Consider the following 16,647-nt stretch of genomic DNA (forward strand, 5'->3'; position numbering starts at 1 on the left):
ATCTTCACAATGTGGGCTTGTTGTACCTATCCTTCTTGAGAAAGCTTTCCATGTATTCAAAGGGAATTGAGTGTTGTAGTCACTGCAGCCATATTGGCACTAGGAGGCACCCCAAGCCCAATAATGCTGCAAGTCTTACAGATTCTAGAGCTATTGCCTTGGTGGGCTGGGGTAAAATCTGGGAGAATTCCCTGTATTACCAGGCAAAATCTCTTGCTCTCTTCCCTCACTTTCCACCAAGTAGAAGTCTTACTCTCCATGCTGGGCTACATGGAGTTCAGGAGGGGTAATGCAAACCTTTCCATGGTGACCACAACTGACAGTGTGCTGGGTCACACCTGAAGCCAGTACAGTACTGGATCTAGCCTAAGGTTTGTGGCAACTACTGCCTGGCTATTGCTGGTGTTTATTCAAGGATCAAGGGCTCTTTAGTCAGCAGGTGGTGATTCCTACCAGGACTAGTTCATTCCCTTCAGGATGATGGGTTCTTTTCTGGCCTCGGGTGGGTCTAGGAAACACTGCAGAAACACTGTCCAGAAGGTAGGGCCTAGAATCAGGGGGCCTCAGGAATCAGTGTGGTTCTTTATTTTACTGTGGCTGAGGGGGTACCCAAGTTGCAAGAGAAAATCCTCTATATCCTTTCTTTCCCCGAGTGAAATGAATCTCTCTCCAAGCTACACTGTCTGGAGTTGGGGAGGTGATGCAAACACTCCTTTGGCCACCCCAGCTGGTGTCCCACTGGATCAATGTGCACCCCAAGGTCACTGAATCTTACCTTAGCATAGCTTCAGAATGTGCCAAAGTTTTCCAGTCCTTGTGGCTTGAGTGACTTTCATTTATTCCAGGCCCCAGACCAGTTTAGTAAGCAGGTGGTGGAGCTGACAGGAATTTAGTTTCCTGCCACTGGGGCAAAACACTGTCCTCTGCCTGGGGATGGTCTAAATGCTCCCTTTGTGGACATTGGAAGAATTCTGTGCTGTGTTGTGTTCCACTGTGACAGGGCAACACTGGGTTTCAATGCAAAGTCACACAAACACTTTACTCTCTCTTGCAAAGTACACAGATTCTGTCTGTTGAGGTGCCACAGGGGATGGGGAAGGGGTGGTGAAAGCAACTCAAAACTGTCTCTCCTACCATATTCAATGCCTCTTTCTCTGATATGATGTTAAAAGTACTGGGACTGCTTACCTAATTTTTGGTCCATATGAAGGTGCTTTCTTGCATGGATAGTTGTTCAGTTTGGTATTCCTCCAAGGGGACAAGCCTTTGGGGGTTCTATGTTGCCATATACATCCACCTCACTCCAGGGAACATTTCATGTTGTATCCCGCAGGAATCTTGATCATTTCCTGATGCCCATGCATTCATGATTTGGGAAAATATAGGCTGGATTCTCGTATAGAGAATGGGAAACAATGGGGAAACTAACTTTCACAGATCTATCCATAAGGATGCAGATGAGAGGCTTTATGAGAGCCAAATTTGGAAGAAGTCAACAGAGGAGATATGTGTTGCCAACAACAGTCAAACCGTTGGTGTTCATTAGGAACCAGGTTTGAACGCTCATAAAGAATATGTAGCAGAGCACTAAAACGTCTTCATAGGTAGTTGTTTAAAAAAACTGAACTTATATCAGAGCGCAGGATCTGAATTGTAGGGGAAAGCACTCTGTCCTATGTCAAGGTATCAGCAGGGGTGGTTCCTTCTGGAGGCCCTGACAGAGAATCCGTCCCATTCTTTGCTCCCATTTTCTTTCATGTTAGCCTCAGGCATTCCTTGGCTTGTGGAAGCATCACTCCAATGTTCACGTGGCATTCTCCCTGTATGCATGTCTCTCTGTGTGCCCAAATGTCCCCTTTCATAAGGACATCAGCCATATCAATGATCATGAGCCCATCCTACTCCAGGATGACCTCATCTAAATGTAACTAATTACATCTGCGACCACTCTTTCTATCTCCAAATAAGGTCACATCCTGAGGAACCGGGGGCGGGGGGCAGTTAGGACTTCACCATAGGAATTGGGCAGGGAGACAGACCCTGGATCCCAGAGTGGGAAACACGGAGCTGCAGTTCGAATGCTTGTGTCCCCTCCAAGATTTATGTTGAAAGCTAATCTCCAATGTGGTAGTGTTGAGAGGCGGGACCTTTAGGATGTGATTAGGCTTTGACGGCTCTGCCTTCCTCGACAGGATGAGTCCCTTGTGAAAGGGAGAGAAGTAGGGAAACCCCCTGTTTTGTCCTTGTGTCCCTTCTGTCACGTGAGGACACAACATTCGTCCACTCTGGAGGACACAGCCACCAGGCAACGTCTTGGAAGCAGAGACTGGGTCCTCACCAGGCACCTGCTGGCACCTCGATTTTGCCCTTCCCCACCTGCAGAGCTGTGAGGAATACGTTTCTGTTCTTTTAAATGACCTGGCCACATACATTTTGCTATAGTAGCACAAACAGACTGAGACCATGGGCAAGGCCCCTTCTCCTGGGATGCTGGCTTGCCATCTGGGAAAGGAGCCCCTGAGGCTCAAAAGCAAAGACCCAAACCAGCACCTATCATATGAGGACACAGAAACCAATGCTGCTGGTAAGAATGTGAATGGAAGGGATTCTGGGGTCTACTTCTGGATCGTGTGGCCAGGAAGAGGGGGCCTGTGGGAGGAGTGGACAGTTCAGCTGAGACATGGGGCAGGGATGGCCGCCCCAGGAAGTTCTTGGGGAAAGATGTCCCACGCACAAGAAGGAGGGAAGGCAAAGACCAAAGGTGGTAAAAAGTCACCGTGCTGCTGGGCCAGCTGGAAAGTCTGATTCAGCAGGAGCCTGGTGAGAGGTGGCTGGGGGCAGGTGGCATGGGAAGAGAGCAAGAGGAAGACAGCTCCAGGGGGCCCCTGTGGAGCAGGACAGGGACTTTGAGTTTAGCCTAAGTAAAGAAAAGGGAAGCCACAGGGGGAGGGGTGTCTTGCCAGGGAAGAGCAGGGTCTGGTGGTGCTGCAAAGAGATCACCCTGGCTGCTGTGGGAGTGGGGGTGGAGTATAGGGAGGGGCCCCAGTGGAGGCAGAGAGAGCAGGAGGTGGGGCCAGGTACCATGGAGATGTGGAGAAGAGCAGCAGTCATGGGCCAGATGGACAGGTAGGCAGAGAGGAGGAAGTTAGTCCAAAGGTGGGGTGGGGTTGGGGGTGGTACCCACAGAAGCTGAGAAAAGAAAGGGTTTTGAGAAGGAAGGAGAGTCAACTGTGCTGACAGGTGGAGACAGTTTGGGGAGAGAAGTGACAAAGGAAAGACAATTGAGGTGCCACAGCCCAGCCCTGGTGAGAGTGGGGATGGGGGGTGAGCATCGTGCAGAGAGTCCTGACTTGGAGTCAGCAGGTATGGAGGGAAGAAGAGTGGGAAGAGACAGGCTGAAAACTGGGAAAACTGGGTGACAGTCAGCCTGCAGGCCAGCCGAGCCAAGTGTGGAACCAGCCCACAGACATTCACATGGGAGTGACCTCTCTGAGGAAGGCCTCCAGAACACTCATGGCCAAAGCCAAGAAAGAGGACAAAACGTGTGGTATAAGCCAAAGCAGAGCTAATATCAAGGGGGGAAGGGTGTTAGACAGAGGAGGCCAACTTAGGCAGCTGGTTTGTAAGAAAAGGGGCGCGTGTCTTCATTTAGCCAGTGTTTACTGCCCAGGAGATAGAAAAGCCTGGGGAGCAAGACCATATCAACCTAAATAACAAACAGAGAGAGGTTCTCTAAATGGAAATGATCCTTCTTCCAGAATAGAGCATCACAGCGGGAATGAATACACATGCCAGAGTAAACTACAACATCCCTGAGTGAATATCCATGGAGGTAGAGGCAGGGAGGCAAAGGTTTTCAAAGGAAAGGTGAGGAGGGTCACACAATTATTTCGGGATAATCGTCCTTGGCAACAAGGATCACTAACACAGGTGGCATCAGTCTGGGGTTGGACAGACAGTTGCAGGGCAGACATCTTCACATAAGCATGTTTGGTATAAGGTTGTGGTGGCCTTCGTGCAAGGTTATAGTTTTTCAGTCTTTTGTGATGGTTTGTGTTCTGTTGTTTTTTAATCAGGCGTTCCTGCATGAGAACCCTGCCTTCATGGCCTTTCCCAGCTGTATCTGTCAGCCTCTCTCTCTTTCTTCTATCTCCCCCCTCCTTCCCTCTCCCCCCAAGCCATTTTGATTCTGATAGCGTTGATGTCCACACAGGCAAGCCAAAGTCCAACTATGAGGATACCTCTAATGTGACCTGCTTCTGGGTACACAAAATGAGAAGGCCTTCGACCTTGACCCTAGGCATTTTCTCCTAGAAACAGGCCAAGAACACATCCCTGTGATGAGGAGGAAAGGGGCAAAGGAGATTCACTTCCCAGAAGAGGAAGCAGAAACTGGGCAATAGGCCTGTGAGAGGATGCCTGACCTCACAAGCAGGGATAATGCAGGGCACTCTATGATCAGGTGGTGCTTCTCCCTGTGGGACAGGCAAATGGTCAGGGTTGGACAAGACGAAAGGCTCCTCAGGCTGTGGGGCACACAGGACCACTGGGCACAGGAGACAAATTGGATACCCCACTCCCAGTGCACTGCATCTCCATTCACAGACCAGGCAGAGACCCAGAGACCCAAATACCATCTCTGAGAAGGGACAAGGACTTTCCGAAGTACTGTAAGATACGGTTCCCAAGGGGCTAGGCCCTAAGCAGCAGAAGCCCCAGGTTCTTGGAACTTGGGACTTGCAGCTGCACAATGGAAAAGTCCAGGGCAAACTTGGTTGCTGGGCCACTGTGCTTGGGGCTGGCCACTGGCACTGGGGCAGCAAAGAGAAGCACGCAGTGCTCGGCCAGTGGTGTGCCCACGGTGGCCAAGGCCTGTGGTCTCCTGGAGCCCGATGGACAGCGACTGGGCCAGGGGGTGGAGGGTGTGAGCGCACGTCAGTGCCTGTGGCATCTACTCCAGGGACTCCCACCGGGCCAGGTGCTCCCTGCCTCTCCCAGCCTAAGCTGGCAGGACCAGTCCTAGGTAAAGGGGGAGGGGGGCGAGCAGACCAAGAAGCCCCAGCGCCCTCCCCCACACCGCCCCTGGTCAGAAGGCAGCACTGGTAGGCACACCTCGGGACCCTCACACTGCTCTCTGGTGGGCCCCCCGGGGTGCAGAGCCCCTCACCCCGCTGACACCCCGAAGGCACACCAAGGAGCGGTGGGGGAGCGGGCTGGATGTGGGTGGGGATCACGTGGGGAGAGCCAAAGGCACAGGGACTCTTGGGCACGGACTCTTCCCCACTGGGGGGGCACCTGTGGCAGGAGCCCTCGGGGGCGGACAGAGGAGCAGGTGACGTCACCCGCGGTCGTGGGGCGCCAGGGGGAGGGGGAGGGGGGCAGCAGCAGCTCGGCCGCGTGACCGGCGCGCGCCAATGGCCCGGCGGTCTCCTGGGCGACGCGGAGGGTCTGCGCTCCCCCGCCGCCGCCGCCGCCGCCGCGCCCCCGCCCCGCGTCCGCACTGCAGAGAGCAGTGGCGAGCAGGCGCCGGCGCACTGGCCCACGTGCGGCGCGGGGAGAGCGAGAGGGAGCGGCAGAGCAAGCGAGGGAGAGCGGGGCTCAGGGCGGCCGACCCCGTCGCAGCTCCGCGCCGCCCCGTGCCTCTGTCGCTGCGACCTGGACCGGGAAGGACCCCCGCCCCGGGAGGAGGTACCAGCCCCTGGGAGGGGGCGTTGGGCCCCGGGAGGCTCCGCTGCCCTCGTTGCGCCAGGGCAGGACTGCGGTAGCCCGTGGGGCGGCGGGTGGCGGGCGACGGGCGGTGCGGGGAGAGGGCTGTGGCCCGCGGAGACTGGCGGGGGCTTGGCGGGGATGGGCTCGGGGGGCCGCTCCGGGGGTGCAGGGCGGCCGGGGTAGGGGTGAGGGTGGGCATTAACCTCGTTTTCACCCTGTTCGCATTCACAGGCTGTGGAGTTACCTGGGCCGTGCTCCCCGAGTCCTAGGTTCCCGCCCCAATTCACTCCCTTCCCAGGGCCACCCTGGTCTGAGCCCGGAACGTTTCCTGCCCCTAGTAGCAGCCCCACACGGGCCGAGATTGCAGGCCATGGCGGTGACGATGCTGCAGGACTGGTGCAGGTGGATGGGCGTCAGCGCCCGCAAGGGCCTGCTTATCCTGGGCATCCCTGAGGACTGTGGTGAAGCCGAATTCCAGGAGTCCCTGGAGGCCGCCCTGTGGCCTATGGGCCACTTTACCGTCTTGGGCAAAGTGTTTCGAGAGGAGGATAATGCCACTGCAGCCCTGGTCGAGCTTGACCGGGAAGTCAACTATGCTTTGGTCCCCAGGGAAATCCCAGGCACCGGGGGGCCCTGGCCCGTGGTCTTTGTGCCACGTTGCTCAGGCGAGGAGTTCCTGGGTCGTGTGTTTCACTTCCTGGAGCAACAGGGCCAGACGGTGGAGAGTGTGGCGGGCGCCCTTGGCCTGGGGCTGCGCAGGGTGTGTTGGCTCCGCTCGGTCAGTCAGGCGGTCCAGCCCTGGGTGGAGACGGTGAGGTATGAGCGCCTGGGCCTGTTTTCTGGGAGGGACCAGCCAGCCCCAGGGGAGGAGTCCTTTGAGGCCTGGCTAGACCACACCACCGACATGCTGCACGTGTGGCAGGGGGTCTCAGAAAGGGAGAGGAGGAGGAGGCTGCTGGAAAGCTTGAGGGGGACGGCCCTGCAGCTTGTGCATGGGCTCCTGGCAGAGAACCCTGCCAGGACAGCCCAGGACTGCCTGACGGCTTTGATCCAGGTGTTTGGAGACAACGACTCCCAAGCGACCATCAGGGTGAAGTGTTTGACTGCTCAGCAGCAGTCAGGCGAGCGCCTCTCAGCTTTCGTCTTGCGGCTGGAAGTCCTGTTGCAGAAAGCCATCGAGAAGGGTGCCCTGGCCAGAGCATCTGTCGACCACGTGCGCCTGAGGCAGGTGCTTACCAGGGCCAACCTTATAGAGCCTCTGGATGAAGCGCTGAGGAAGCTGAGAATGGTGGGGAGGTCTCCAACATTCCTGGAGATGCTGGGGCTGGTTCGGGAGTCTGAGGCATGGGAGGCCAGTCTAGCCCGGAGCGTGAGAGCCCAGGCGGGGGAAGTGGCCGGTGCCCAGGCTGATGCCCAGGCTGTTGCCAGAGCTAACGCTAACGCAGAGGATGAGAAGGTAGAGAAGGAGGAGGTGCAGGTGGAGGAGGAGGAGGAGGAGGAGGAGGTGGTGGAAGAAGAAGAGGACAACGATGATGAGAATGGCCATGACCCCGCTGCTGTAGGCCTCGAAGGCCTAGGTCAGGCAGGGCCCACTGAGGCCCCCGGGGGCCCCTCCCCAGCCCAGATGGGCAGTGCATCTGGGGCCAGCCCAGGGGGTCCTGGCTGGGTGCCTGATAGCCGTGCCCAGGCAGCAGAGCAGGAGGCCGAGGAGCCCCCGCTGGAGGGGCTCAAACCCATCCCGGAGGAGTCAGAAAACGAGGACGGGGCTGGGGACATGAATCCCCCCGAGTCCTCCTTGGGCAAATAGGCTCAGAAGGCCCAGGGAGGGGGCCTCCTCTCCTGCCCTCTCAGGCAGCAGGGTCCTGGAGGCAGGGGGAAGGAGTCCACGGCCTCCACCCCACCCCACATGGAGAGCAGGGCCCCGGGAAGGGCCCGCCCAGCCCAAACCAAGCCTCCCCACAGGCCCCATCTCCCCCACGGGGCCCCAGCCACCACCCCCGGACCTTCCCAGTGACCCACATAACCATGTTTGCCACCCAGTGGGGAGGGGAGAGGTGCCCCTGCCATGATACCACCACACCTCGCCCCAGCCTCAAACCCTGCCAACTCGGGCAGCCGGCCTGAAAGCCCTTCTGCGGGGCCGGCTGTGGCCTGGGTGAGGGCACCCGAAGACATCTGTTACCCAAGGTGGACTGGGAGGCCTTTGGGAGAGGCCATCTCAGAAGTGCCGGCTGCCTGGGCCTTCTGAAGGGGGCCCCCATTCACCATCCCTGGGGCAGGCTGTGTGCCCTTTTCTGGGAAGCCCCCCCGCCCCCCTTATCTGTGTAGGCCCCATAGTGACCCAGGTGTCCAGCATACACGGCCACCAGCCACCATTCGTGTGCAAAGCTGCTGTGTGTGTGCTGGGCCTGGGGCACGTGCTGTGAGCTTCAGTGCCAGCCCAGGCTCTGCTCGCTGCAGTCCTGCATCGTGAGCTCAGCCTCTGCTTCCTCAGTGTAGATGTAGGCTGATCGCTGCCCATCCTTGCGCAGATGTGTGTTCTTACCCGAGCAGCTCCACCCCGGAAACCCCCAGCACAGTCCCAGGAGGTGGCGGGAATGTGCGTCCCCATACAGCGGGGAGAAGAGCTGGACCAGAGACAAGAAGGGGGGCTTCGAGAGGCTCCCTAGGGACTGTGCCTTGGCGTCCCACCCCTGTCGTCCCTTGTGACTCAGTTTCCTCGACTTAGTGGGGTGTGTCCTGCTGTTATTTCTGGTGTCCTGTGACTGTCCTGTGTGGGTCGTGGGGCAGGGCCACGCCCCAGTGGGTGGGCCATGAGGGGCTTCCCTGAAGTGAGTGGCCGTTGCCAGGGTCCAGCGTCCTGGCAAGGGGCAGATCGGGGGCTGGGGTGGCCCGGTTCCCGTGGCCTCTAGTGGCGGTTAGCAATTGCTATCTGTGTTGCTGTTCCCGTCTCTACAGTGGTTGCGCTAAATGTTTCTCTTCAATAAATTGCATTAAATACTCCAGCTGAGTCTCCCCTCTGTGTGCCACTGTGGACGTGTCGCCTGGGGAGTGCTTGAGGCTTTGCACGAGGGTCAGTATCTGGGGGATCATCGGGGTAATTGGCCCTTGGACTTGCTAGATTTGTGCCCACTGGATTCCCCCATAAGTTCTGAATAGGCACAATCCCTGCCCATCCCACCCTACATGTGAAGGGCACTGTCTCCAGAGCCAAGAAAGAGCCTGATTCAAGAAGTTTTGGCTGTTTAACCAGGGTGTAGGATCCCTCCCTGTGGGGGACCCAGCTACAGGATAAGAGCTGTAGACAACAGTTCTGCAGGGGTGAAAGGGCCCTGGGAGGTGCTGGTATACATTGGCAATGGCAGGGTGTTACTATAAATGAAGGGTGGAGGGTGGCAAGTTCTTGGGACCATGTCTGCAGCCCCCGTGTTTCAGGCACTCTTGGAGTGTGCTCGGTCTGTGTATTCTTCAGGAACAGGGCGGGCCCTGCTGCCCTCTGTCCTATCTGCCTTGGTGCTCAACACCATCTCTGGCACGTGTGTCCCATGTGTCTGGGTAGGGCCATCGCAAGTATTCACCTATTATTGGAGCAGGACAAGAGGAAAAGGGACAAATCATTGATCCCAGCCAGAGCTTGTGGAGGCTTACTGTATTTCACTCTTACAGAGTGGGCCTGTGTGTGTCGTGATCACCTGATCCCCAGGCAAGTGTGAGATTAAGTGTGTGAGTGTGCTTGAATGGGTATGAAAATCTCAACATGTGTGTGAGTGTGAGCACATGTATGCAAATAAATTTCTCAGGGAGTGTGGGTTAAACGTATGAAAGAATATGTGTGTGTCACTGCTTTAATGTGACTGTGTCAGTGTGTGTGAGCATTTGTGAGTTTGTGTTATTGTATTTGTGCACATGTCACTGAATGTGTGTGAGCATGTGAATGTATCACTAAATGTGTGTTTATCATTTAATGTGTCATTGAATGTGTCAGTAAATGTGTCAATTAATATGTATGAGCTTTACTGAATTGTGTGTATCAATACACATGTGTAAATGTGTGTCAATGAATATTTGTCAGCACATGAGTGTGCCATTGAATGTATGACCGTGTGAGTATGTCATTGTATGTCAGTATGGGTAGATCTGTGTGAGAGTATCATATTCTGTTAGCATGTTAGTGTTGCTGCCTGTCATTAAATGTGTGTCAGTTCTTTATTGAATATGTGTGTCATGGAATGTGTGTGAGTTTGCATCAATGAATGTGTGTGATTGTGTGCTTTTGTGTGTCACTGAATGTGTGTCATTGTAAAAATTTTTGAATGTGTGCATGTTGTGTGTGAGCATTTGTGTCTCAATGTATGTGAGTGTGCCATTGAATTGTGTCTTTCAGCATGTTATTTGAATGTATGTGATTGTGTCTTTCAATGTATGTGTCATTTCATCTGTGCCAGAATGTTTATTGCAGCCCAATTCATAATTGCTAAGCCATGGAAGAAGCCCAAGTGCCTATCGACCCATGAATGGACTAGCAAATTGTGGTACACGTATACCATGGAATACTATGCAGCCTTAAAGAAAGATGGAGACTTTACCTCTTTCATGTTTACATGGATGGAGCTGGAACATATTCTTCTTAGCAAAGTATCTCAGGAATGGAAGAAAAAGTATCCAATGTACTCAGCCCTACTATGAAGCTAAATTATAGCTTTCACATGAAGACTATAACCCAACTATAGCACAAGACTATGGGGAAAGGGCCAAGGAAGGGGAACTTCGGGGGGGAGGTTAGGGTGGAGGGAGGGTAATGGGTGGGGCCACATCGATGGTGCATCTTAGAATGGGTACAGGCGATTGCTCTAATGTACACAGCTATGATTTAACAATAAAAAAAGTTTAAAAAAAGTGTCATTTTAATGAGTGTGTTTCTAAATGTGTGTGTATTAGTGGATGTGTCACTGAATGTGAGCATGTGAATGTCATTGGATGTGTTATTAAACATGTGTGTCACTAAATTGCATGTCAATGAAAGTGTATGATGTGTGTCATTGAATGTGTGTGAACATGTGAGTGTGCAATTGGATTTGCCTTTGAATGTATTTGTGTGTCATTGAATGTGTGTGTGGTTGAATGTGTGCGAGTATATGTGTCATTGGATATGTGTTTCTGAATGTGTAAATGTGTCCCTGACTGTGAGCTTGAGACAGTTGGCAGCTGTGAATCCTTGGATGGAGCAAACACGGGAGCAGCAGAACATTAGCAAAAGCCACCAGCTGCCTCCCCGCCAACCCAAAAGGAACAAGAAGACTTGTGATGGACCTGACTGAAGGGGTCCCACAGAAGGGGTCACTGTCAACATAAGCCCTTCCCAGGCATGGGCACATCCCGGTGGCAGAGCTTGTATTATACATTGAGTTCAGCTTCAGAGCCCTGAGCACTTGTGTCTGGTGGGACTACCCAGTTGCTTTCGTGGATGGGCAAGGACTGTGCCTATTCAGAACTTATGGGGGAATCCAGTGGGCACAAATCTAGCAAGTCCAAGGGCCAATTACCCCGATGATCCCCCAGATACTGACCCTCGTGCAAAGCCTCAAGCACTCCCCAGGCGACACGTCCACAGTGGCACACAGAGGGGAGACTCAGCTGGAGTATTTAATGCAATTTATTGAAGAGAAACATTTAGCGCAACCACTGTAGAGACGGGAACAGCAACACAGATAGCAACTGCTAACCGCCACTAGAGGCCACGGGAACCGGGCCACCCCAGCCCCCGATCTGCCCCTTGCCAGGACGCTGGACCCTGGCAACGGCCACTCACTTCAGGGAAGCCCCTCATGGCCCACCCACTGGGGCGTGGCCCTGCCCCACGACCCACACAGGACAGTCACAGGACACCAGAAATAACAGCAGGACACACCCCACTAAGTCGAGGAAACTGAGTCACAAGGGACGACAGGGGTGGGACGCCAAGGCACAGTCCCTAGGGAGCCTCTCGAAGCCCCCCTTCTTGTCTCTGGTCCAGCTCTTCTCCCCGCTGTATGGGGACGCACATTCCCGCCACCTCCTGGGACTGTGCTGGGGGTTTCCGGGGTGGAGCTGCTCGGGTAAGAACACACATCTGCGCAAGGATGGGCAGCGATCAGCCTACATCTACACTGAGGAAGCAGAGGCTGAGCTCACGATGCAGGACTGCAGCGAGCAGAGCCTGGGCTGGCACTGAAGCTCACAGCACGTGCCCCAGGCCCAGCACACACACAGCAGCTTTGCACACGAATGGTGGCTGGTGGCCGTGTATGCTGGACACCTGGGTCACTATGGGGCCTACACAGATAAGGGGGGCGGGGGGGCTTCCCAGAAAAGGGCACACAGCCTGCCCCAGGGATGGTGAATGGGGGCCCCCTTCAGAAGGCCCAGGCAGCCGGCACTTCTGAGATGGCCTCTCCCAAAGGCCTCCCAGTCCACCTTGGGTAACAGATGTCTTCGGGTGCCCTCACCCAGGCCACAGCCGGCCCCGCAGAAGGGCTTTCAGGCCGGCTGCCCGAGTTGGCAGGGTTTGAGGCTGGGGCGAGGTGTGGTGGTATCATGGCAGGGGCACCTCTCCCCTCCCCACTGGGTGGCAAACATGGTTATGTGGGTCACTGGGAAGGTCCGGGGGTGGTGGCTGGGGCCCCGTGGGGGAGATGGGGCCTGTGGGGAGGCTTGGTTTGGGCTGGGCGGGCCCTTCCCGGGGCCCTGCTCTCCATGTGGGGTGGGGTGGAGGCCGTGGACTCCTTCCCCCTGCCTCCAGGACCCTGCTGCCTGAGAGGGCAGGAGAGGAGGCCCCCTCCCTGGGCCTTCTGAGCCTATTTGCCCAAGGAGGACTCGGGGGGATTCATGTCCCCAGCCCCGTCCTCGTTTTCTGACTCCTCCGGGATGGGTTTGAGCCCCTCCAGCGGGGGCTCCTCGGCCTCCTGCTCTGCTGCCTGGGCACGGCTATCAGGCACCCAGCCAGGACCCCCTGGGCTGGCCCCAGATGCACTGCCCATCTGGGCTGGGGAGGGGCCCCCGGGGGCCTCAGTGGGCCCTGCCTGACCTAGGCCTTCGAGGCCTACAGCAGCGGGGTCATGGCCATTCTCATCATCGTTGTCCTCTTCTTCTTCCACCACCTCCTCCTCCTCCTCCTCCTCCTCCACCTGCACCTCCTCCTTCTCTACCTTCTCATCCTCTGCGTTAGCGTTAGCTCTGGCAACAGCCTGGGCATCAGCCTGGGCACCGGCCACTTCCCCCGCCTGGGCTCTCACGCTCCGGGCTAGACTGGCCTCCCATGCCTCAGACTCCCGAACCAGCCCCAGCATCTCCAGGAATGTTGGAGACCTCCCCACCATTCTCAGCTTCCTCAGCGCTTCATCCAGAGGCTCTATAAGGTTGGCCCTGGTAAGCACCTGCCTCAGGCGCACGTGGTCGACAGATGCTCTGGCCAGGGCACCCTTCTCGATGGCTTTCTGCAACAGGACTTCCAGCCGCAAGACGAAAGCTGAGAGGCGCTCGCCTGACTGCTGCTGAGCAGTCAAACACTTCACCCTGATGGTCGCTTGGGAGTCGTTGTCTCCAAACACCTGGATCAAAGCCGTCAGGCAGTCCTGGGCTGTCCTGGCAGGGTTCTCTGCCAGGAGCCCATGCACAAGCTGCAGGGCCGTCCCCCTCAAGCTTTCCAGCAGCCTCCTCCTCCTCTCCCTTTCTGAGACCCCCTGCCACACGTGCAGCATGTCGGTGGTGTGGTCTAGCCAGGCCTCAAAGGACTCCTCCCCTGGGGCTGGCTGGTCCCTCCCAGAAAACAGGCCCAGGCGCTCATACCTCACCGTCTCCACCCAGGGCTGGACCGCCTGACTGACCGAGCGGAGCCAACACACCCTGCGCAGCCCCAGGCCAAGGGCGCCCGCCACACTCTCCACCGTCTGGCCCTGTTGCTCCAGGAAGTGAAACACACGACCCAGGAACTCCTCGCCTGAGCAACGTGGCACAAAGACCACGGGCCAGGGCCCCCCGGTGCCTGGGATTTCCCTGGGGACCAAAGCATAGTTGACTTCCCGGTCAAGCTCGACCAGGGCTGCAGTGGCATTATCCTCCTCTCGAAACACTTTGCCCAAGACGGTAAAGTGGCCCATAGGCCACAGGGCGGCCTCCAGGGACTCCTGGAATTCGGCTTCACCACAGTCCTCAGGGATGCCCAGGATAAGCAGGCCCTTGCGGGCGCTGACGCCCATCCACCTGCACCAGTCCTGCAGCATCGTCACCGCCATGGCCTGCAATCTCGGCCCGTGTGGGGCTGCTACTAGGGGCAGGAAACGTTCCGGGCTCAGACCAGGGTGGCCCTGGGAAGGGAGTGAATTGGGGCGGGAACCTAGGACTCGGGGAGCACGGCCCAGGTAACTCCACAGCCTGTGAATGCGAACAGGGTGAAAACGAGGTTAATGCCCACCCTCACCCCTACCCCGGCCGCCCTGCACCCCCGGAGCGGCCCCCCGAGCCCATCCCCGCCAAGCCCCCGCCAGTCTCCGCGGGCCACAGCCCTCTCCCCGCACCGCCCGTCGCCCGCCACCCGCCGCCCCACGGGCTACCGCAGTCCTGCCCTGGCGCAACGAGGGCAGCGGAGCCTCCCGGGGCCCAACGCCCCCTCCCAGGGGCTGGTACCTCCTCCCGGGGCGGGGGTCCTTCCCGGTCCAGGTCGCAGCGACAGAGGCACGGGGCGGCGCGGAGCTGCGACGGGGTCGGCCGCCCTGAGCCCCGCTCTCCCTCGCTTGCTCTGCCGCTCCCTCTCGCTCTCCCCGCGCCGCACGTGGGCCAGTGCGCCGGCGCCTGCTCGCCACTGCTCTCTGCAGTGCGGACGCGGGGCGGGGGCGCGGCGGCGGCGGCGGCGGCGGGGGAGCGCAGACCCTCCGCGTCGCCCAGGAGACCGCCGGGCCATTGGCGCGCGCCGGTCACGCGGCCGAGCTGCTGCTGCCCCCCTCCCCCTCCCCCTGGCGCCCCACGACCGCGGGTGACGTCACCTGCTCCTCTGTCCGCCCCCGAGGGCTCCTGCCACAGGTGCCCCCCCAGTGGGGAAGAGTCCGTGCCCAAGAGTCCCTGTGCCTTTGGCTCTCCCCACGTGATCCCCACCCACATCCAGCCCGCTCCCCCACCGCTCCTTGGTGTGCCTTCGGGGTGTCAGCGGGGTGAGGGGCTCTGCACCCCGGGGGGCCCACCAGAGAGCAGTGTGAGGGTCCCGAGGTGTGCCTACCAGTGCTGCCTTCTGACCAGGGGCGGTGTGGGGGAGGGCGCTGGGGCTTCTTGGTCTGCTCGCCCCCCTCCCCCTTTACCTAGGACTGGTCCTGCCAGCTTAGGCTGGGAGAGGCAGGGAGCACCTGGCCCGGTGGGAGTCCCTGGAGTAGATGCCACAGGCACTGACGTGCGCTCACACCCTCCACCCCCTGGCCCAGTCGCTGTCCATCGGGCTCCAGGAGACCACAGGCCTTGGCCACCGTGGGCACACCACTGGCCGAGCACTGCGTGCTTCTCTTTGCTGCCCCAGTGCCAGTGGCCAGCCCCAAGCACAGTGGCCCAGCAACCAAGTTTGCCCTGGACTTTTCCATTGTGCAGCTGCAAGTCCCAAGTTCCAAGAACCTGGGGCTTCTGCTGCTTAGGGCCTAGCCCCTTGGGAACCGTATCTTACAGTACTTCGGAAAGTCCTTGTCCCTTCTCAGAGATGGTATTTGGGTCTCTGGGTCTCTGCCTGGTCTGTGAATGGAGATGCAGTGCACTGGGAGTGGGGTATCCAATTTGTCTCCTGTGCCCAGTGGTCCTGTGTGCCCCACAGCCTGAGGAGCCTTTCGTCTTGTCCAACCCTGACCATTTGCCTGTCCCACAGGGAGAAGCACCACCTGATCATAGAGTGCCCTGCATTATCCCTGCTTGTGAGGTCAGGCATCCTCTCACAGGCCTATTGCCCAGTTTCTGCTTCCTCTTCTGGGAAGTGAATCTCCTTTGCCCCTTTCCTCCTCATCACAGGGATGTGTTCTTGGCCTGTTTCTAGGAGAAAATGCCTAGGGTCAAGGTCGAAGGCCTTCTCATTTTGTGTACCCAGAAGCAGGTCACATTAGAGGTATCCTCATAGTTGGACTTTGGCTTGCCTGTGTGGACATCAACGCTATCAGAATCAAAATGGCTTGGGGGGAGAGGGAAGGAGGGGGGAGATAGAAGAAAGAGAGAGAGGCTGACAGATACAGCTGGGAAAGGCCATGAAGGCAGGGTTCTCATGCAGGAACGCCTGATTAAAAAACAACAGAACACAAACCATCACAAAAGACTGAAAAACTATAACCTTGCACGAAGGCCACCACAACCTTATACCAAACATGCTTATGTGAAGATGTCTGCCCTGCAACTGTCTGTCCAACCCCAGACTGATGCCACCTGTGTTAGTGATCCTTGTTGCCAAGGACGATTATCCCGAAATAATTGTGTGACCCTCCTCACCTTTCCTTTGAAAACCTTTGCCTCCCTGCCTCTACCTCCATGGATATTCACTCAGGGATGTTGTAGTTTACTCTGGCATGTGTATTCATTCCCGCTGTGATGCTCTATTCTGGAAGAAGGATCATTTCCATTTAGAGAACCTCTCTCTGTTTGTTATTTAGGTTGATATGGTCTTGCTCCCCAGGCTTTTCTATCTCCTGGGCAGTAAACACTGGCTAAATGAAGACACGCGCCCCTTTTCTTACAAACCAGCTGCCTAAGTTGGCCTCCTCTGTCTAACACCCTTCCCCCCTTGATATTAGCTCTGCTTTGGCTTATACCACACGTTTTGTCCTCTTTCTTGGCTTTGGCCATGAGTGTTCTGGAGGCCTTCCTCAGAGAGGTCACTCCCATGTGAATGTCTGTGGGCTGGTTCCACACTTGGCTCGGCTGGCCTGCAGGCTGACTGTCACCCAG

The 16,647-nt window shown here is 57.1% G+C and overlaps 2 protein-coding genes across 2 annotated transcripts; one reads left to right on the forward strand and one right to left on the reverse strand.

Moving 5' to 3' along the window:
* Positions 1–5,397: 5,397 nt before the first annotated feature.
* On the forward strand, positions 5,398–8,714 carry PNMA6A (PNMA family member 6A). The gene is made up of 2 exons (XM_053579742.1): positions 5,398–5,688; positions 5,941–8,714. Exon 2 carries the CDS (start codon positions 6,080–6,082, stop codon positions 7,514–7,516), a length of 1,437 nt encoding a protein of 478 aa, XP_053435717.1. The 5' UTR covers positions 5,398–5,688; positions 5,941–6,079; the 3' UTR covers positions 7,517–8,714.
* Positions 8,715–11,344: 2,630 nt separating this feature from the next.
* Positions 11,345–14,662, reverse strand: LOC128577608 (paraneoplastic antigen-like protein 6B). Its single transcript, XM_053579868.1, has 2 exons — positions 14,371–14,662; positions 11,345–14,118 (listed from the first exon to the last, which is right to left on the reverse strand). The coding sequence occupies exon 2, from the start codon at positions 13,977–13,979 to the stop codon at positions 12,543–12,545; it is 1,437 nt and encodes a 478-aa protein (XP_053435843.1). The 5' UTR covers positions 13,980–14,118; positions 14,371–14,662; the 3' UTR covers positions 11,345–12,542.
* Between the last annotated feature and the right edge of the window lie 1,985 nt (positions 14,663–16,647).

This window comes from Nycticebus coucang, chromosome X (genome assembly GCF_027406575.1).
Source record: "Nycticebus coucang isolate mNycCou1 chromosome X, mNycCou1.pri, whole genome shotgun sequence".
Lineage (NCBI taxonomy): Eukaryota > Metazoa > Chordata > Mammalia > Primates > Lorisidae > Nycticebus > Nycticebus coucang.